Below are 15,555 nucleotides of genomic sequence, written 5' to 3' on the forward strand. Positions count from 1 at the left end.
ATCCAGGCACATCCCCGCACACTACCAGCTGCCTGTCCTTGACCTTGAAGCCGGTCCTAGGGCTGGACTGACTCTTGCTCCTTTGTTGTCCTCCAGCTTTAACCGGATCGACATCCCACCTTACGAATCCTATGAGAAGCTCTACGAGAAGCTGCTGACAGCCGTGGAGGAGACCTGTGGGTTTGCTGTGGAGTGAAGAGCAACCAAAGGCAACAGAGTCTAGCTCACGACCACCAGACCAAAAGCATACAGCTTCTGCGCCTCCCGCAAAGCTGGCTGAGGCCCTGGAATTCCGGATCACCTGAGGGAAAAGGGTTGTCTCCCTCCTCTTCGTTGGGGGAGGGGGACAGGAGACTGTAGTTGGTGGCTCCCATCCATATATTCCTCCTTTATTATAGTACTCCCACCCCCCCTTCCATCACCCATCCAATAAAATGCAGCCAGGTTTAGCCTTTGGCCTCGGTCACACAGGATATTCTGCGGTGGTTGCAGCCCACGTGGTGATAAGGCTCACGGCCCTGTGCGCTTTACAGGAGGGGACTGAGCTGGGCTTCCTGAGGGTTTGGGACGTAGCGATACCCGTTATTCCATCTCAAACAGCCTTGAGGCCCCTTTCCACATTGAGTAGCTGCTGGAAATCTTACCAGAGCTCAGATTCCAAATTTCACGTCCTCAAAGCCTGTTCTGGGCAGCAGATTAATTTCTAATGGAACAATAACTGTATAATATATGCTTACTGGAATTCTGCCACAGCAGGAAACTTGAGTCAAAACGTGTTTTCCCCTTTGAAAGGTGAAGGAATTGGAGCAGCTTTCACTGGAGGCCCAGGGTGTGTTTTTTTTTTTTTTTTTTTTTTTTTTCCGGGTTTCCTGGCTGAAAATTTTGTTTTGCACAAAGAAAAATGATCTTTCCTTTTAAGGGTCCCTTTTGCTGCATTATCTGACATTTTTCCAGAGAAAACACCACTTAACAGAGCTTGTAAAAGAACAGACCCAAACAAGCCCCAGAGCCAGCCAGTCAGTCCCAAAGCTGTGACTCCTGTGCCACCGCTGTATGTAGAGGAACATTGACTGTATCACTTAAAAATATTAACAAACTATGATGTGGTAATTGCTGAGAGCTAAACTAACAAAACAAAATCCTGGTATCATAGCTGCTGCCTTGGTGTGAACTAGCTTAAAAGCAAGGGGGAAAGGGTGACCTCGATGACATAAAGCCACCCAAAGAGTTCTTGTTTTATAAAAAAGGCGTGGATGCAAACCTGTGGCCGCAGAGGAGACAACTCCACACTGACTCATTTGGCCCTTTCCCTAGTGGCAGATGGTGACACTAGCAACTGCTATTTGATTCACTTGCCCAAATGTCTTGGTATGACGAGCAAGGCCAAAGCAAGCCTAGACTCAAAGTTTCTAACACCATTTCCGATTTGCACAAAAGTTCAAACAGTATTTTATCTTAAACAAAGTGGCTTGATTTCAGATAGCTAAATTTCAGCGAAAAACAGCAGCAACAAATTTTCCTGTATGGTTTCTTTGTTGTTTTGTTCGGGGGTGGGGACGAGTACAGGGTAATCCTCTAGCAAGACAGTTCACTGCTGTCGCAGTCTCGGAGTTAAGCATTGGGCTCCCGCTGTGGGTCTGAGGTGGCCTAGGAAGGACCTTTTGGACGACTGTTGTATCTGTTCTTTTCTGTTGCTGTTACCTGTAGACCACGGTGGTGGCTTTGGAGGGACAACTTGCCCCCCCTGCATCCTGCTGTGGCTCCTTCCGTGCCCCAGAAGTGGTTTGTGGCCTACGAGCGCTGTAGGTCAGAGACTCTCCCCCGAACGAGAGGTCTGGCCCGTGTGCTGTCCCGCCGGCACCGAGAGTCGCGGGAGAGCCACACCTCGGGGCTGCCGAGCTTCCAGGACAGACGGGATGCCGAGCAGGACTAGCTGCAGGAGGAAAGTGTAATCCATTCAAACAGTCCTGGCCAAATTGTGGGCTCGGTCCCTTCCACAAACCCCGCCTCGCCACGGGCTTATCCTGTGTGTCACTCACAACGACGCTTTCTGAGGGTGTTCTAGAAACTGGTTCCCCAGTAAGTCTATCCAGTCTTCCCTTAACCTTCTTCTTGAAGGTGAGGAAATGAAAATTCCAGACCTCCCCGAGAGAGTCTGCTCCCTTACGTGAGCCTGAACCGTGGGAGCCAGAAAAGAGCTCTCAGAGAACTGACTCGGAGGCGCCGCCCGACGGTGTCACCCAGATCTGCAGTAATTAGGAAGGAAACCAGGGTCTCGTGGCTTAAATGACTTTGAAGCAGGAATGTTGCATTTGATGCCTTTAAAACTACCTTCTTGCTGTTGGGAGGAGCGGGGGGCGAGCCTTAGACGCCACATCCACCAGCCCCATGCCGGTCGGTGCTGCCTCTCGTGGGTCAGGTGTCGCTTCCGCCGGGAAGGGCCTCCTCTCCGGCCTGGCAGACACGTGAGTCCCGCCCCGCACTGGCCTGGTCTCTGCTTTTCTACTTGCGTGTGGGTTTGCAGCCCCCTTCTTGGGCACCGCCATAGCTGTGTGAGTGTCACAGAACTGTTCAGAGCTCCAGTTCTCTCTTCCCAAACAGGCCTCTCTGTCCGTGGCATTGCACTTCCGGAACCTTAAATACCTATCTTGGTTTGGTCTTTTTAAACCACCCCAAAGAACACAAGGTGGCGGCCAGCCACCGGTCAGAGCTCCCGACTGCTCCCCTTTGGGGCTGCGTGAAGCCCATTCATATGTGATCTCGTTCGTCGCCCCTCTCAGTGGTCCCAGACGACCCACCCACTCCCCCGGCCCCTCTGCCTCGATGCTTCAGGGGCGCGACTTTGCAGGCATGTCCTCACCAGCGGTCATCAGCCGACACTCAGGGACGTAGCAAACCACCCCTCTGCCAGTGCTTCCGTAGGAAAGGCCAGGGCTGCCTGGGGTGCGCAGGGTGACAGGGAACAGCTCTCCTGAGTTCTGGAGGAGGATCTGCCACCAGATGGAGTTTTGACCCCTCAGCTTGTTCAGCCGTGTGGTCCAGATTCAGGCTAGGCGGTCAGCAAACCGGACACGCTAGGAATGGCCTTCTGCGGAGAAGACGCCGCCCCCATCCCACCTGCAGCCAGGTGTGTGCCGCACGGCAGCCTTCCCGAAACGTAGTATGAATTTTTAAAATTTGTTTATTTTTGTTTCTCAACCACTTTATAATGTATTTTTTAATTTATTTTGTAATGTCTTGTTTTTAAGTATTGCTGCTATCCTTGTTATTCTTCCCACTGTTTTTATTGCTGATTTATTTTGTGAAAGTTGTACACTAATGTTCTGTTTTATGTCAAAATCAAAAAGTATTTAAAGAAATACTAGTTCTATTTAACGTGGTTATGGAACCAGCTGGAAACACAAAACAAACAGTGATTGTACAGCAGGCTGGACCCGGGAGGTCAGGTTCATTTTGTTACATATGCAATAAACTCACGACTTTACATTTTTGATGTCCCTTATTTTGGTGTGGAAATGAGAGTCCAGTTTCTTCACCATCCCACAAGAGAGGAAGTCAATGGTCAGAAATCCTGGCAGGGGCCTTCTGAGGAAAAAGGACAAAGTTAAGGATAGACTTGTTAATAGAAAGTATCGGGAACATGGTCGGCAGCTGAAAGTCCTGTATCAAGCAATAACTTGTGGGATTGAAAAGTTTCGAATTTGTTGACTTCTCTTTGCACATTAGTCATATTTGTTGGTTTGAAGGTTTTTAAAAAATACTTTATCATAGTAAAAATACAGTCAGCTCTCCATATCCGTGGGTTTTGCATCTATGGATCCAACGAAGGACCAAAAATATTAAAAAAGCAATGGATGGTTATGTGTATACTGAACACGTATTGACTTTTTTGTTTGTCATTATTCCCTAAACAATACAGTTCAACAGCTATTTACATAGCATTTATGATGTATTAGGTTTTCTAAGTAACTAGAGGTGATTTACAGTATACAGGAGGACGTGCATAGTTTTATGCAAATATTACACCATTTTATATCAGGGACTTGAGCATCTGTGGATTTTGGTATCCATAGGTGGTCCTGGAAAAGGTCCTCCATGATACTGAGGGACGACTGTATACATAATATTATGAATTGAACCACTGGTAAGTGTATAATTTGATGGCATTAAATACATCCACAGTGTTGCGTAACCATCTCCACTGTCTGTACCAAAAACATTTTCATCGTCCCCAAATAAACGCTGTACCCATTAACCAATAGCTTCCCCTTCCCACTTCCCTAAGCCTTTGGTAACCTCCATTCTACTTTCTGTCTCTATGAATTTGCCTATTCATGTCTTTCATCAAATTTAAGACATTTTCTGTCATTCTAAGTATACTTTCTGCCCTTGTTTCTCTTCTCCATTTGTGATTCCAACAATGCATGTATTGGTCCGACTGAGGGTGTCCCACAGGTCCCTTAGAGGTTTTTGTTTATTTGTCTTCATTTTTTTTCTTTTTGTTCCACAGATTCAATAGTTTTAACAGCCCTATCTTCAAGTTCATTGAGTCTTCCTTCTGTCTACTTCAATATGCTTTTGAAGCACTCTAGGGAATTTTTCATTTCAGTTATCATACTTTCCAGCTTCAGAATTTCTTTTTGGGCCGGGCGCGGTGGCTCACGCCTGTAATCCTAGCACTCTGGGAGGCCGAGGTGGGCGGATCGTTTGAGCTCAGGAGTTCGAGACCAGCCTGAGCAAGAGTGAGACCCCATCTCTACTAAAAATAGAAAGAAATTATATGGACAGCTAAAAATATATATAGAAAAAATTAGCCGGGCATGGTGGCACATGCCTGTAGTCCCAGCTACTCGGGAGGCTGAGACAGGAGGATCGCTTGAGCTCAGGAGTTTGAGGTTGCTGTGAGCTAGGCTGACGCCACGGCACTCACTCTAGCCTGGGCAACAGAGTGAGACTCTGTCTCAAAAAAAAAAAAAAAAAAGAATTTCTTTTTGTTTCCTTTTATAATTTATTGATATTCTCATTTTATTCATATATTGTTTTCCTGTCTTTGTGTCTTCCTTTAGCTCCTTCAGCATCTTTCAAATAATTGTTTGAAAGTCTTTGTCTAGTAAATCTGCTCTCAGGACTTCTTCAGTGATGGTTTCTGTTGATTTGTTTCTTTGAATGTGCCATACTTTCCTGTTTCTTTGTATGCCTTGTGGGTTTTTTATTGTTGTTCAAAACTGAATGTTTCAATCTTATAATGTAACTCCAGAAATTAAGATTCTCCTCTTTGCCCAGTGTTTACTCCCCTCTCCTCACACGGACTGTTAAGGGTATCTCTGATCAGTTTGAGGCGAAAGCTTAAAAGTCTTCTCAGGTCCTCTCTGAGCCTAGTCTTTCCCTCAGCATGCAGTGTATACACCTTTATTTCACAGTTCATTTGGATCCTCTGCTCGGGGCGCCTCACAAGGCTGCAGTCAAGGTGTCAGCCAGACTGTATTCACATCTCAAGGCTCAACCAGGTAAGAATCTTCTTGCAGGCTCCTCCAGGTTGTTGGCAGAATTCATTTTCATGTGACTTTGTGACTGAGTGTCCTGACTTCTTACTGTCTTCTGTATTTTACCTCACGCTCATATACAGATACGTATGTGTAACATGTTTTTATGTGCACATATTTTGTTTCCCATGTCTGTGTCCTCAAGAGGCAGGATGATATTGTTGAGAGCATACCTAGGACCTGGGATGCAGTCCTGGCTCTGTAACTTGACCTTGGACATCTCCCTGATACCAAAGTCAGACAAAGATGCCAAAAGGGAAGAAAAGTACAGACTAATATCCTGTATGAATACTGATGCACCGATTTTCAACAGAATACTAACAAACCAAATTCGATAGCATATTAAAAGGCTTATATGCCATGAAAAATTGGGATTTATTCCTGGGATGCACGAGGATGGCCCAAATAACGAAAATCTATCAATGTAACACACCACATTAACAGAACACGGGGAAAACCACAAAAACATCTCAATTGATACAGAAAAAGCATTTGACAAAATTTATCACCCTTTCAGATAAAAACACTCAGCAAACTAGGAACAGAAGGAAACCACCTCAACATAATAAAGGCCATTATGTAAAATCCACAGTAACACCCTACTCAGTGGTGAAAGAGGAAACCAGGAGTTTCCTCTAATATCAGGAATAAGACAAGGGTGCCCCATTTTTGCTACTTCTCAACACAGTAGTGGAAGTTCTAGCCAGAACAATTAGGCAAGAGAGTTGGGGAAGTATCCAAATTGGAAAGGAAGAAGTAAAATTATCTGTTTGCAGATAACATGTTTATAGAAAAGTATAAAGAAAGCATAAAGAAAGCATTAGAACAAACAAATTCAATAAAGTTGTAGGATACAAAATCAACGTACAAATAATTGGGTTTCTATACACTAACGAGGAATGATCCAGTGAGGAAATTAAGAAAACATTTCCATTTACAGTAGCACTAAAAAGAACAAAATACTTAGGAATAAACTTAACCAATTAAGCAAAATATTTGCATACTGAAAACTAAATTGTTGCTTAAGAAAGTTAAAGACAGCACAAGTAAATGAAAAGATATCCCATTTTTATGGAATGGAAGACTTAATATTGTTAAGATGTCATTACTACCCAAAGTGATCTATACATTGATTCAGTACAATTTTACTATCCAAATCCCAACATTTTGGCAGAAACAAAAAATACACCCTCAAATGCATATGGAATTGCAAAGGACCCCAGGTAGCCAAAACAATGTTGAAAAAGAATTAAGTTGGAGGACTCACACATCCTGATTTCAAAACTTAACTACAAAGGTATGGTAAGCAACACAGTGTGGTGCCGGCATAAAGACATACAGACCAATGGAACAGAATAGAGAGCCCAGGCATAAACTCTCACATACTGTGTGCAGTCGACTGAATTTCGATAATGGTGCCAAGACGCTTTTCAATAGGATAGCGTTTCAACAAATGGTGCTGGGAAAACTGGAGATCCACAAGCAAAAGAAGTTGGACCCTTAGCTTATACTATGGAAATTAACTCAAAATAAATCAAAGACCTAAACACAAGTGCTAAAACTATAAAACTGCTAGAGGAAAACACAGAGGAAAAACTTCATTACATTGGATTTGGCAATAATTTTTTGATACTACACCAAAAGCGCAGGCAATAAAAGAAAAAAATAGATAAATTGGACTACATCAAAATTAAAAACTTTTGCACATGAAAAGACACTATCAACAGAGTGAAAAGGCAATCTACAGAATGGGAAAAAACATTTGCAAATCATACATCTGTAAAGGATAAATATCCAGATTATATAAAGAACTCAACAACAAAAACAACCCAATTCAAAAATGGGCAAAGGACTTAAATAGACATTTCTATAAAGAAGATATACAACTGGCTAATAAGCATATGAAAATTTGCTCAATATCACTAATCATAAGGAAAATGCAAATCAAAACCACAATGAGATACTATTTCACACTCATTAGGATGGCTGTTATGAAAAAACAAAAAACAGAAATAACAAGTATTGACAACATTGTAGAGAAATAGGAAACATCATATATTGCTGGTGTAAAATGGTGCAGCTGTTATTGAAAACAGTATGGCACTACCTCAAAAAATTAAAAATAGGATTACTATATGATACAGCAATTCTACTTCTGGCTACATACCTAAAAGAACTGAAAGCAGGGCCAGGCACGGTGGCTCACATCTGTAATCCCAGCACTTTGGGAGGCTGAGGCAGGAGGGTCACTTAAGGCCAGGAGTTGGAAGAGCTATGATTGTGCCACTGTACTCCAGCCTGGGTGGCAGAGTGAGACTCTGACTGTAACAAAAAAAGAAAAAGCAAATAAATAAATACTTTTTAAAAAAAGAACTGAAAGCAGGAACTTGAACAAATTTGTACACCTGTGTTCATAGCAGCATTACTCCCAGTGGACAAAAGATAGAAGCACTCCATCAACAAATGAATAAATGAACAAAATGTATTATACATACAGCACAATATATAGACAGCGACATATAATCCGGCCTTAAAAAGGAAGAAAATTCTGACACATGCTGCAACATGGATGAACCTTGAGGACTCTGTTAAGTGAAGTAAGGCCAGACACGAAGGATTCAGCTTACATTGTATGATTGTGGATTTCACTCAGAAGGTCGCTAGCATAGTCAGATTCACAGCAAGTTGAAGGGTGGGGGCCAGTGCTGGGGGAAGGAAAATAGGGCATGTTTCATGGGAACAGAATTTCAGTTTGAGAAGATGGGAAAGTCCTGGAGATGGATGGTGGTGATGGTTGCACAATGTGAATGTGCTTAATGCCACTGAACTGTGCACTTAAAATTGATTAAAATGATAAACTTTGTTGTATGTATTTTGCCACAATAAAAACACAATAACAGCACTTACCGTGAAATGGTGTTTGGAGAATCGGAGCGTGTGATGTGAGTGGCCCCATAAGTGAGCCCCGTCCCAGACTTGCCCCAGCTCCGGAGCCGCAGCCCCCTGGGGGCCCCACTCCAGCAATGCTGTGCTGGGGTGAGGAAGCTGGGGTGCAAGGTCCCCTGACTCCAGGTCCTTGAGCTGGAGCTCAGAAGATGCCGGATCTTCACAGTGGGGGGGGCTGTCCCCTGCCCCAGCCGTTCAAAGGTTGGTTTCCCAACAACCGAGGGCAGCACCCGAGCCGCCGTGTGGGTGAACCTGGCAGGAGACTCAGGCCTATTCCTCACCAGCAGCACCGGCTCCAGACTCCAACTCTCTAGGGTAAGAGACAAACGTTCTCTCACCTTAATGCCACCCACGCACCTCCACCAGCACCACACCAGGCTCTCCCAGAGTACGAAGGCAGCCCAAACAGTGGCTCATACCGTGTTGCAGTGAGGACTACTGGGGAGGTCCCTTCCCCACTCAGGCCTGATGCTGCGCGGCACGGGTTAACTGCCGGATTCACATGGAGTTGAACGTGCAATTGCTCATCATTTTAGATGCACAGCTCCCTTCATTCCGAGTCTATAGGTAGCTCTCTCCAGGAAATTGGGAAATAACTTATAATTAGCTGCAAAGAACAAACGGGAGAGTCTAGTTAGATGGGCAAAGCTCGGCCCCTCAGCCTTGACCTGGGATCCAGGGTGCAGCTTGGGGGCTTAGAGTCATGCTGGATGGAGTCCAAACATTTCTCCACTGGCTCTGGGCCTTGGACAATCTACTTACCCTCTCAGAGCTGGAAATCTCTTCTCTGTAAGGAGGGGAGCAGCCCCTCTGGGCTGAGGCCGGAGAGCAGCACATAGACCTCCCGCTGCAGCTGTCGGCACCGCCCGCGGCAACGAGCTCGTATCCAGGTCATAACCCAGCAACACAACTACGGCCTAAAGCTTCCCAGAGGACATCTGGGTCACGTCCCGGAGACTTGACTTTGCAGTGAGATCTGAGTAAACCCAGCCGCAGGCATCACCCCGTGGTAGCCTGGGATGACGGGGGCAAAGGGAAGGCAAGAAAGAGTCAGGGGCCCAGAGCAGCGGCCCAGAGAGGGGGCCTTGCTGACATGTCCCTGCAAGTCACGTAAAAGGCCATCTTCCTTGAAGAAACCCAGCACTTCCCAATGGGCACGTCCTTTTCAATTCAGGGACGTCAAGGTAGAGGAAGCACCTCACAGAAACAATCATTTTAACACAAATAAGAGACAACAAATCCTTTTATAAAATATTTATTCTAAAAAAAAAAAAATCACACTGTACAAATTTAGATAGAACATTCTCAATGCTGTTTTATAAAAACGTGAACGTAACAGAAGGACTGGAGTTATTAAACATTCATTGCTATTTTTTCTTTTTAAATTAGGAAGAGAAAAGTGATTTTTTTTCCAGGTACAATGATAGTAAATGTCTAGAAGACATGGGAAGAGCCCACGATAAAAAGCACGAGATTCACCTGCCAACTCTCGCAGTTCTGTCCCCCCAGTTGACTCTAAACCCCAAATGGACGAGGAACGGCTCCCCCAGGTGGTGGCGGCCTGGTCACTCCGCGTCAAACACTCAAGATCACCGACGCCACTTACATACAGCATAAAAGTTAGTGCTCAGAGAAAAGCCAGCACGGTTTGTTCATAATTTCCTGTTTCTCTAACAAAGTGGGTTTCTGTACACGGGTTACAAAGGTCTGTACAAAAGCATGTGGCTGCTGTGAGGTGTTCTTTTTGAGAGAGTTAAAAACGGTCGGGCGGAGCCGCCGGCCGCCGTCCCGGCTGTCTGTACATTCACAGGGCGGCGGGGATGCCGCGGGAAAGGATTCACAGAGATTCCAGACTGGACAATCCTGGTTTCTAAAAAGATTATTTTAAAAGTTTGGAGGAGGTTCCAGCTCTGCCGTTTCCGGCTGCCTCGCCGTGAGTCGCAACAGTTCAGCTCTCTCCGAAACTAAATTCTCCCTCTTTCACACACAGGAAAGCTGTCAGGACAATAACCACCCAGGAAATGGCAGGACTTTCGTACATAAAATACCCCGCAAGGCAGCGGCAAGTCATAAAAGCCAGTGGGCCGGGAGCCCAAGGCGCCTTTCACATTCCGGGTGGGAGCGGTTGCGGTCACAGCCACGGGTGCCAGGCAGGGTCCATGCGGCACAGGTTGTCCAGACTGTTTGCTGCAGCCACCAGGGTGTTCACTTTGCTCTCGCCGCCTTCAAACTGGGCAAGGTTGTGCAGGCGGGTCATGATGGCGGTGACGGCTTTCTGAACCAGGGAGACCAGCTGCTGGCTGTCCATGTTCTCAGGCTGCCCGGCGGCCGAGAGAGGAGAGGAGGTGTCCTCCTGCGTTTTCTTGTGCCAGGCGATGATCTCGTCCCGGAGCACGGTTTTCAGGATGCCGTCCACCTGTGTGAAGGAGAGAATGACAGGACCCAGGTTTAACCAAGGTCAGCCCAGAGGGGCAGCATCCTAAGGAGGCGGAGCCAACCCACGGCCAGCGGCGGGGCTGGTCTAGCCTCAGTGCCAGGCCAGCCGTGAGCTTCACGGACAGGCTGGAGAGGCCACCTGGGGACAACCCCTTCCTCTACTTGGAGCAGTGGCCAAAAGGCCTCAGCATCACGACACTTTTGTCTGGTCTTCGACAAGCCAGGGCAGCGGTTATCTGGGTGGGACGTGCCACACGCTATCTGTCCCATGCCTTCCAACGCCTATGGAGTGTCAGGCCCGTTCCAGGCAGCACGGCTACAAGTGAACAGGACAGAAAACCACACCCGGCCCTCAGGGGCTCCCCCCTGACCAGCGAGCAAGTTCCCGCCAGGGGGTGTGGAGAACAGAGCCGGGTGTGGCGGCTCAGAGGGTTCTCTGACGCGCAAGGCCACACTTGGGCAGACCAGAAGGAGTGAGGGGGCCACGCTCATGGGAACCACCACGCCAAGGCGGGGACAGCAGGGGTGGGCCTGGCTGCGCTGGAGCAACAGCGGGAGGCCACGGCACAGGCTCCAACATGTCCCACCTGGGTACCCTTGGGTAAGCTACTTAAGCCCTGTGCCTCAATTTCCCCTTTTGTAAACAGGGCACAGTCACACAGCCTCTCCCCCCCAGCGATGTGCAGATTCAAGGAATGAATGAACGTCAAGCACACACCAGCGTCTGGCCAGCCTTGTGCTTCCAGTCACTGTGCCATTGGTGGTGCCATCGGGGCTCTCCTTGTACTCCGAGTAGCTGGAAGTCACGGAGAGTGCTGAGCAGAGCATGACAAGACAGGACTTTTGTCCTAAAGGACCTCTCCAACCGAGGGTGAGAGGCCTAAGTAGAGCTTTGTCCCCACGGGGGTGACAGAGCTGGACCCACAAGGCTCGTGAGGTGAGCTGCACACTGGGAGGGTTTGGTGTCCTCGGAGGAGGCTGAGGCAGTGGCCGCCACAGGACAGCGGCCACAGGCCGGGAGGGAACCGCAACCAGGTCGGGGATGAGGCGGGGCTGGAGCTCAAGGTTTAAATTTACACAATTAAACATATGTGTGGGAGAGTCAGGACGGCGCTGAGACGTCCGGGACTGGGAGCAGAGAGAAGAGGCCGACGCCTCGTGCAAGGAGAGAGCCAGCACAGTCCGCTGTCGTGTTCCAAGGAAGCACAGGGGTCTCATTTCAGGCACCTTAACAGTCACCTCAGATCAAGGAGGTTTTTATCCCGCCTTACTTGGTGCCAACAGAGCGTGTTTTCAGAAGAGATTCCCACACAGAATTTACAGAATGGTCTACATTTGGCCTTAACTTAAAGGCATTCACTAAATTTAGTCTGTCCAGAAATTTGGGCCCTAAGTTTGGAGATCTAACTTCTTCCCACCTACAGCAGCACAGTCTGCCAAGCGCAACGCACGGTGTCACTCCAAGTCGTCACGGTCTTAAGTCTTTTTCCTTAAAGTTTTCAAATGAAATGCCATTCTAAGGATATCCCTATGGTTGTTTCTAGAAGTATAGCATTTCTATCTAAATGAGAACTTCCTATTTCAAGCCTTATGCCAGAGGTAACAACAGACTACCATTTGCTGCACTAGAACACACACTCCTTAACTCAAGAACAAACACAAAGGCCAGTTAACTTTACTCATGTTCATAAAGGTGCTCGCTCTATCCCAAACAGCCTCCCGCGTTGACGGACACGTGACACTACCCATTAAAGAGCAAGGTGTGTATAACGTGTAGTCCTTGTTCACAGCTAAGAGTTTATGCAATCATTTAAAAACTGTTGTGAATCAATGTTTTGGGAAATCAACTGGTTTCTGAGGCCCTCTCTAGATGCAAACTGCTTATCTGGAAAAAAAGATACAACTGTTCTCTTAAGTTAAAAGAAAAATAGCGCGGTGGCTCACGCCTGTAATCCTAGCACTCTGGGAGGCCAAGGCAGGTGGATCGTTTGAACTCAGGAGTTCAAGACCAGCCTGAGCAAGAGCAAGACCCCATCTCTACTAAAAATAGAAAGAAATTAGCTGGACAACTAAAATATATACAAAAAATTAGCCAGGCATGGTGGCACATGCCTGTAATCCCAGCTACTTGGGAGACTGAGGCAGGATTGCTTGAGCCCAGGAGTCTGAGGTTGCTGTGAGCTAGGCTGACGCCACGGCACTCTAGCCTGGGCAACAGAGTGAGACTCTGTCTCAAAAAAAAAAAAAAAAAAAAAAAAAAAAAAAAGGAAAGGAAAGAAAAGAAAAGAAAGTTAAGATTATTCACCCCCAATTGCAAAGAGAGGATTTTGGTGGAGGGAGGGGAGATAGGCTCAGAGTCAGAATGAACTGGATTTGAATCCCAGTCTTCACCGCACCTGTCCCTGCTTTGTGATCTTTGGAGTGTCATTTACTTTCCCTGGCCTTGGGTCCCCCATCTGAATGAGCATTGGGGGAATTTGATGAGAAGCCACTTCAGCAGCCTGTGCCCGCCACAGGGAAGGTGCCTGGGAAACGGCAGGTCTGTCCTGTCCCCGTGGCAGAGCCATCAGACACCCTGGCCTGGCCTCATGTAGAGCAGGGCACAAAGGGCACCTGGCCACGTCTCACACACCTGGCAAGGCCAGCGCCATCCCACAGAAGAACACTTCTGCCCTTTCCTACCAGGAAGATGTGCAGAATCGGAAACGGAAGCTGCTATACAAAACTGACAGCGGGAACAGGGGCACATTACCCAGTGGGGGCTTCTAGATTCCTTTTCACAAACTGGGTTCCTCGATATCCTCAACACCTCTGGACAGGAACATTTCCAAACTGCTCTCCCAAATGCATAAACTAACTGTACAGCAACAACCGACCCTTCTAACTCGACATTCCCCCTGTCGCTGGCGGTGAGCAGCTCTTGCAAGGCCCAATGTGTGTGAGAGTAACCCCGGCCCTCGCCGCTCCCGGGACATTGAGACCCACCTTAAAGTTCGGCTGGGCGAAGCAGCGGGCGACAGCAATCATGGAGGCTGTCAACGGGCCAGAGACGCCGATGGTGGTCAGAAATTCGGAAATGTTGGGTGTGAGGCGGAAAGGGACGGGGCGGTTGGCATCCAGGTCTCCAGTGGCATCGTTGATGTCAAATCGAAAGTAGGCAACATTGAGTTTGCCGGTGTCCTAAATTTCAGAAGGAGACACTTCAGGAACTGCATCAGCAGAATAGTGATGTCTAAAGGAGAGGGTGTGCTGTCCACAGCAAGTTACCTGAGCGATCTGTAGCATCTCGGGGTTGAGTCTATTCAAATGCAGGACGAATTCTGCAAAGCCGATCAGCGCAAGCTGGATGGTGAACATCTTGCGGAAGGTCCAGTAGTCCGTGGCGTTGGGGAACGTGTGCAGGGCCCACTCTTTGAGCATGCTGCGTGGCACCATGTTACTCTGAACCTCCTTGAGGATGTCTCGCAATACCTGAAATACATCACTCCATGACCCTCCCATCTAATTAACTGATTTTTTTCTGCAAAAGGAAAACTCTCAGATTGCAATTATTTAGTGACTTAGTATTATAGAGTGAATTTTGTTGACAAAAATGTGTATGCATCATTATTAGACTGCATGTGAGGATGCATAAAACTGTTTCATTTCCTTCCAGGGTCTCATGTCTTATGCTCTAAAGCACCCATGGAGCTGGTTTGAATAAAAGCCTTAGTTGCATGATGTGTGATATCATTTATTTTACAAGAATGTAGGTAAGTATCTGAAAACAACTTCTACCCTTCTTAACTATAGAATATATTGGTTCAATTAACAAAAAGAAAAAATGAATAGGTGGATATCAACACCACCACCTTCAAATCAAAGACTTTTTTTTTGGAGGCAGGGTCTCTCTGTTGCCTCCGGCTGGAGTGCAGTGGTGTCATCATAGCTCACAGCAACCTCAAACTCCTGGGCTCAAGTGATCGTCCTGCCTCAGCCTCCCAAAGTGCTAGGGCTACAGGCACGAGCCACCATACCCAGCCCAAATCAAAGACTATTAAAGACAAAAATTTTATGAACTGAAGGAGCTAGTCTAAACACAGAACAGATATCAAACAACACTTTAACTGAATTCTGTACTGAAAGACTCACAAGACTACTTCAAACATCACAAATTTAGAGAGGGCCTCTATAAAAGAGTTGATTGAGTTAACTTAGTTCCCGTTAGACCAACTGGTAAAGGCTCAAGGTCTGTTCCACGCTAAGTCCTACCCACGTGCTCTGAATAGCCACTAGATGCTTTATGTGTTCTGGATACAAGTTACTTGATACAAGTGACTTCACTTTTTTTCCCTGTGTGTTGGCCATGTTTTCCTGATTCTTTGTGTGTCTCATAATTATATTGAAGTACTATAATTTGGCAACTCTAGAAATCGGATTCTCCCCCTAAGATTCGTTGCTATTTTTTTTTTGTGACTTCCCTGAACTAATTCTGTAAAGTCTATTGAAGTCTCTGCTCAGTTAGCTTAGTGATTAGCTAAGAACTCTGACAGAGATTTTCTTAAATGCCTTGCATCAACAGGTCTTCCACCTTTTCTGAGGGCCTGGGGGTGTGTGTGTGTGGCCATGTCTTCAACACGGCCAGGTGGAG

General features: G+C 46.7%; 2 protein-coding genes across 5 annotated transcripts in view; one reads left to right on the forward strand and one right to left on the reverse strand.

Moving 5' to 3' along the window:
- The window catches only part of SMURF1 (SMAD specific E3 ubiquitin protein ligase 1), a 104,580-nt gene extending 101,094 nt beyond the window's left edge, over positions 1 to 3,486 (forward strand). For all 3 annotated transcript variants that reach the window (XM_069486537.1, XM_069486539.1, XM_069486540.1), the window contains one exon: positions 97 to 3,486. In XM_069486537.1, the coding sequence (XP_069342638.1) occupies positions 97 to 196 (100 nt within the window). In that variant the 3' untranslated portion in view covers positions 197 to 3,486. The remainder of the gene's footprint in view (positions 1 to 96) is intronic.
- A 6,243-nt stretch (positions 3,487 to 9,729) lies between these two features.
- The window catches only part of TRRAP (transformation/transcription domain associated protein), a 115,921-nt gene continuing 110,095 nt past the window's right edge, over positions 9,730 to 15,555 (reverse strand). The window contains exons 71-73 of one of the 2 annotated variants that reach the window (XM_069486546.1): positions 14,193 to 14,396; positions 13,911 to 14,105; positions 9,730 to 10,905 (exon numbers count right to left, since the gene is read on the reverse strand). In XM_069486546.1, coding sequence (XP_069342647.1) covers positions 10,621 to 10,905; positions 13,911 to 14,105; positions 14,193 to 14,396 — 684 coding nt within the window. In that variant the 3' untranslated portion in view covers positions 9,730 to 10,620. The remainder of the gene's footprint in view (positions 10,906 to 13,910; positions 14,106 to 14,192; positions 14,397 to 15,555) is intronic. The other variant, XM_069486547.1, reaches the window with a different exon arrangement.

This window comes from Eulemur rufifrons, chromosome 14 (assembly GCF_041146395.1).
Source record: "Eulemur rufifrons isolate Redbay chromosome 14, OSU_ERuf_1, whole genome shotgun sequence".
Classification (NCBI taxonomy): Eukaryota; Metazoa; Chordata; class Mammalia; order Primates; family Lemuridae; genus Eulemur; species Eulemur rufifrons.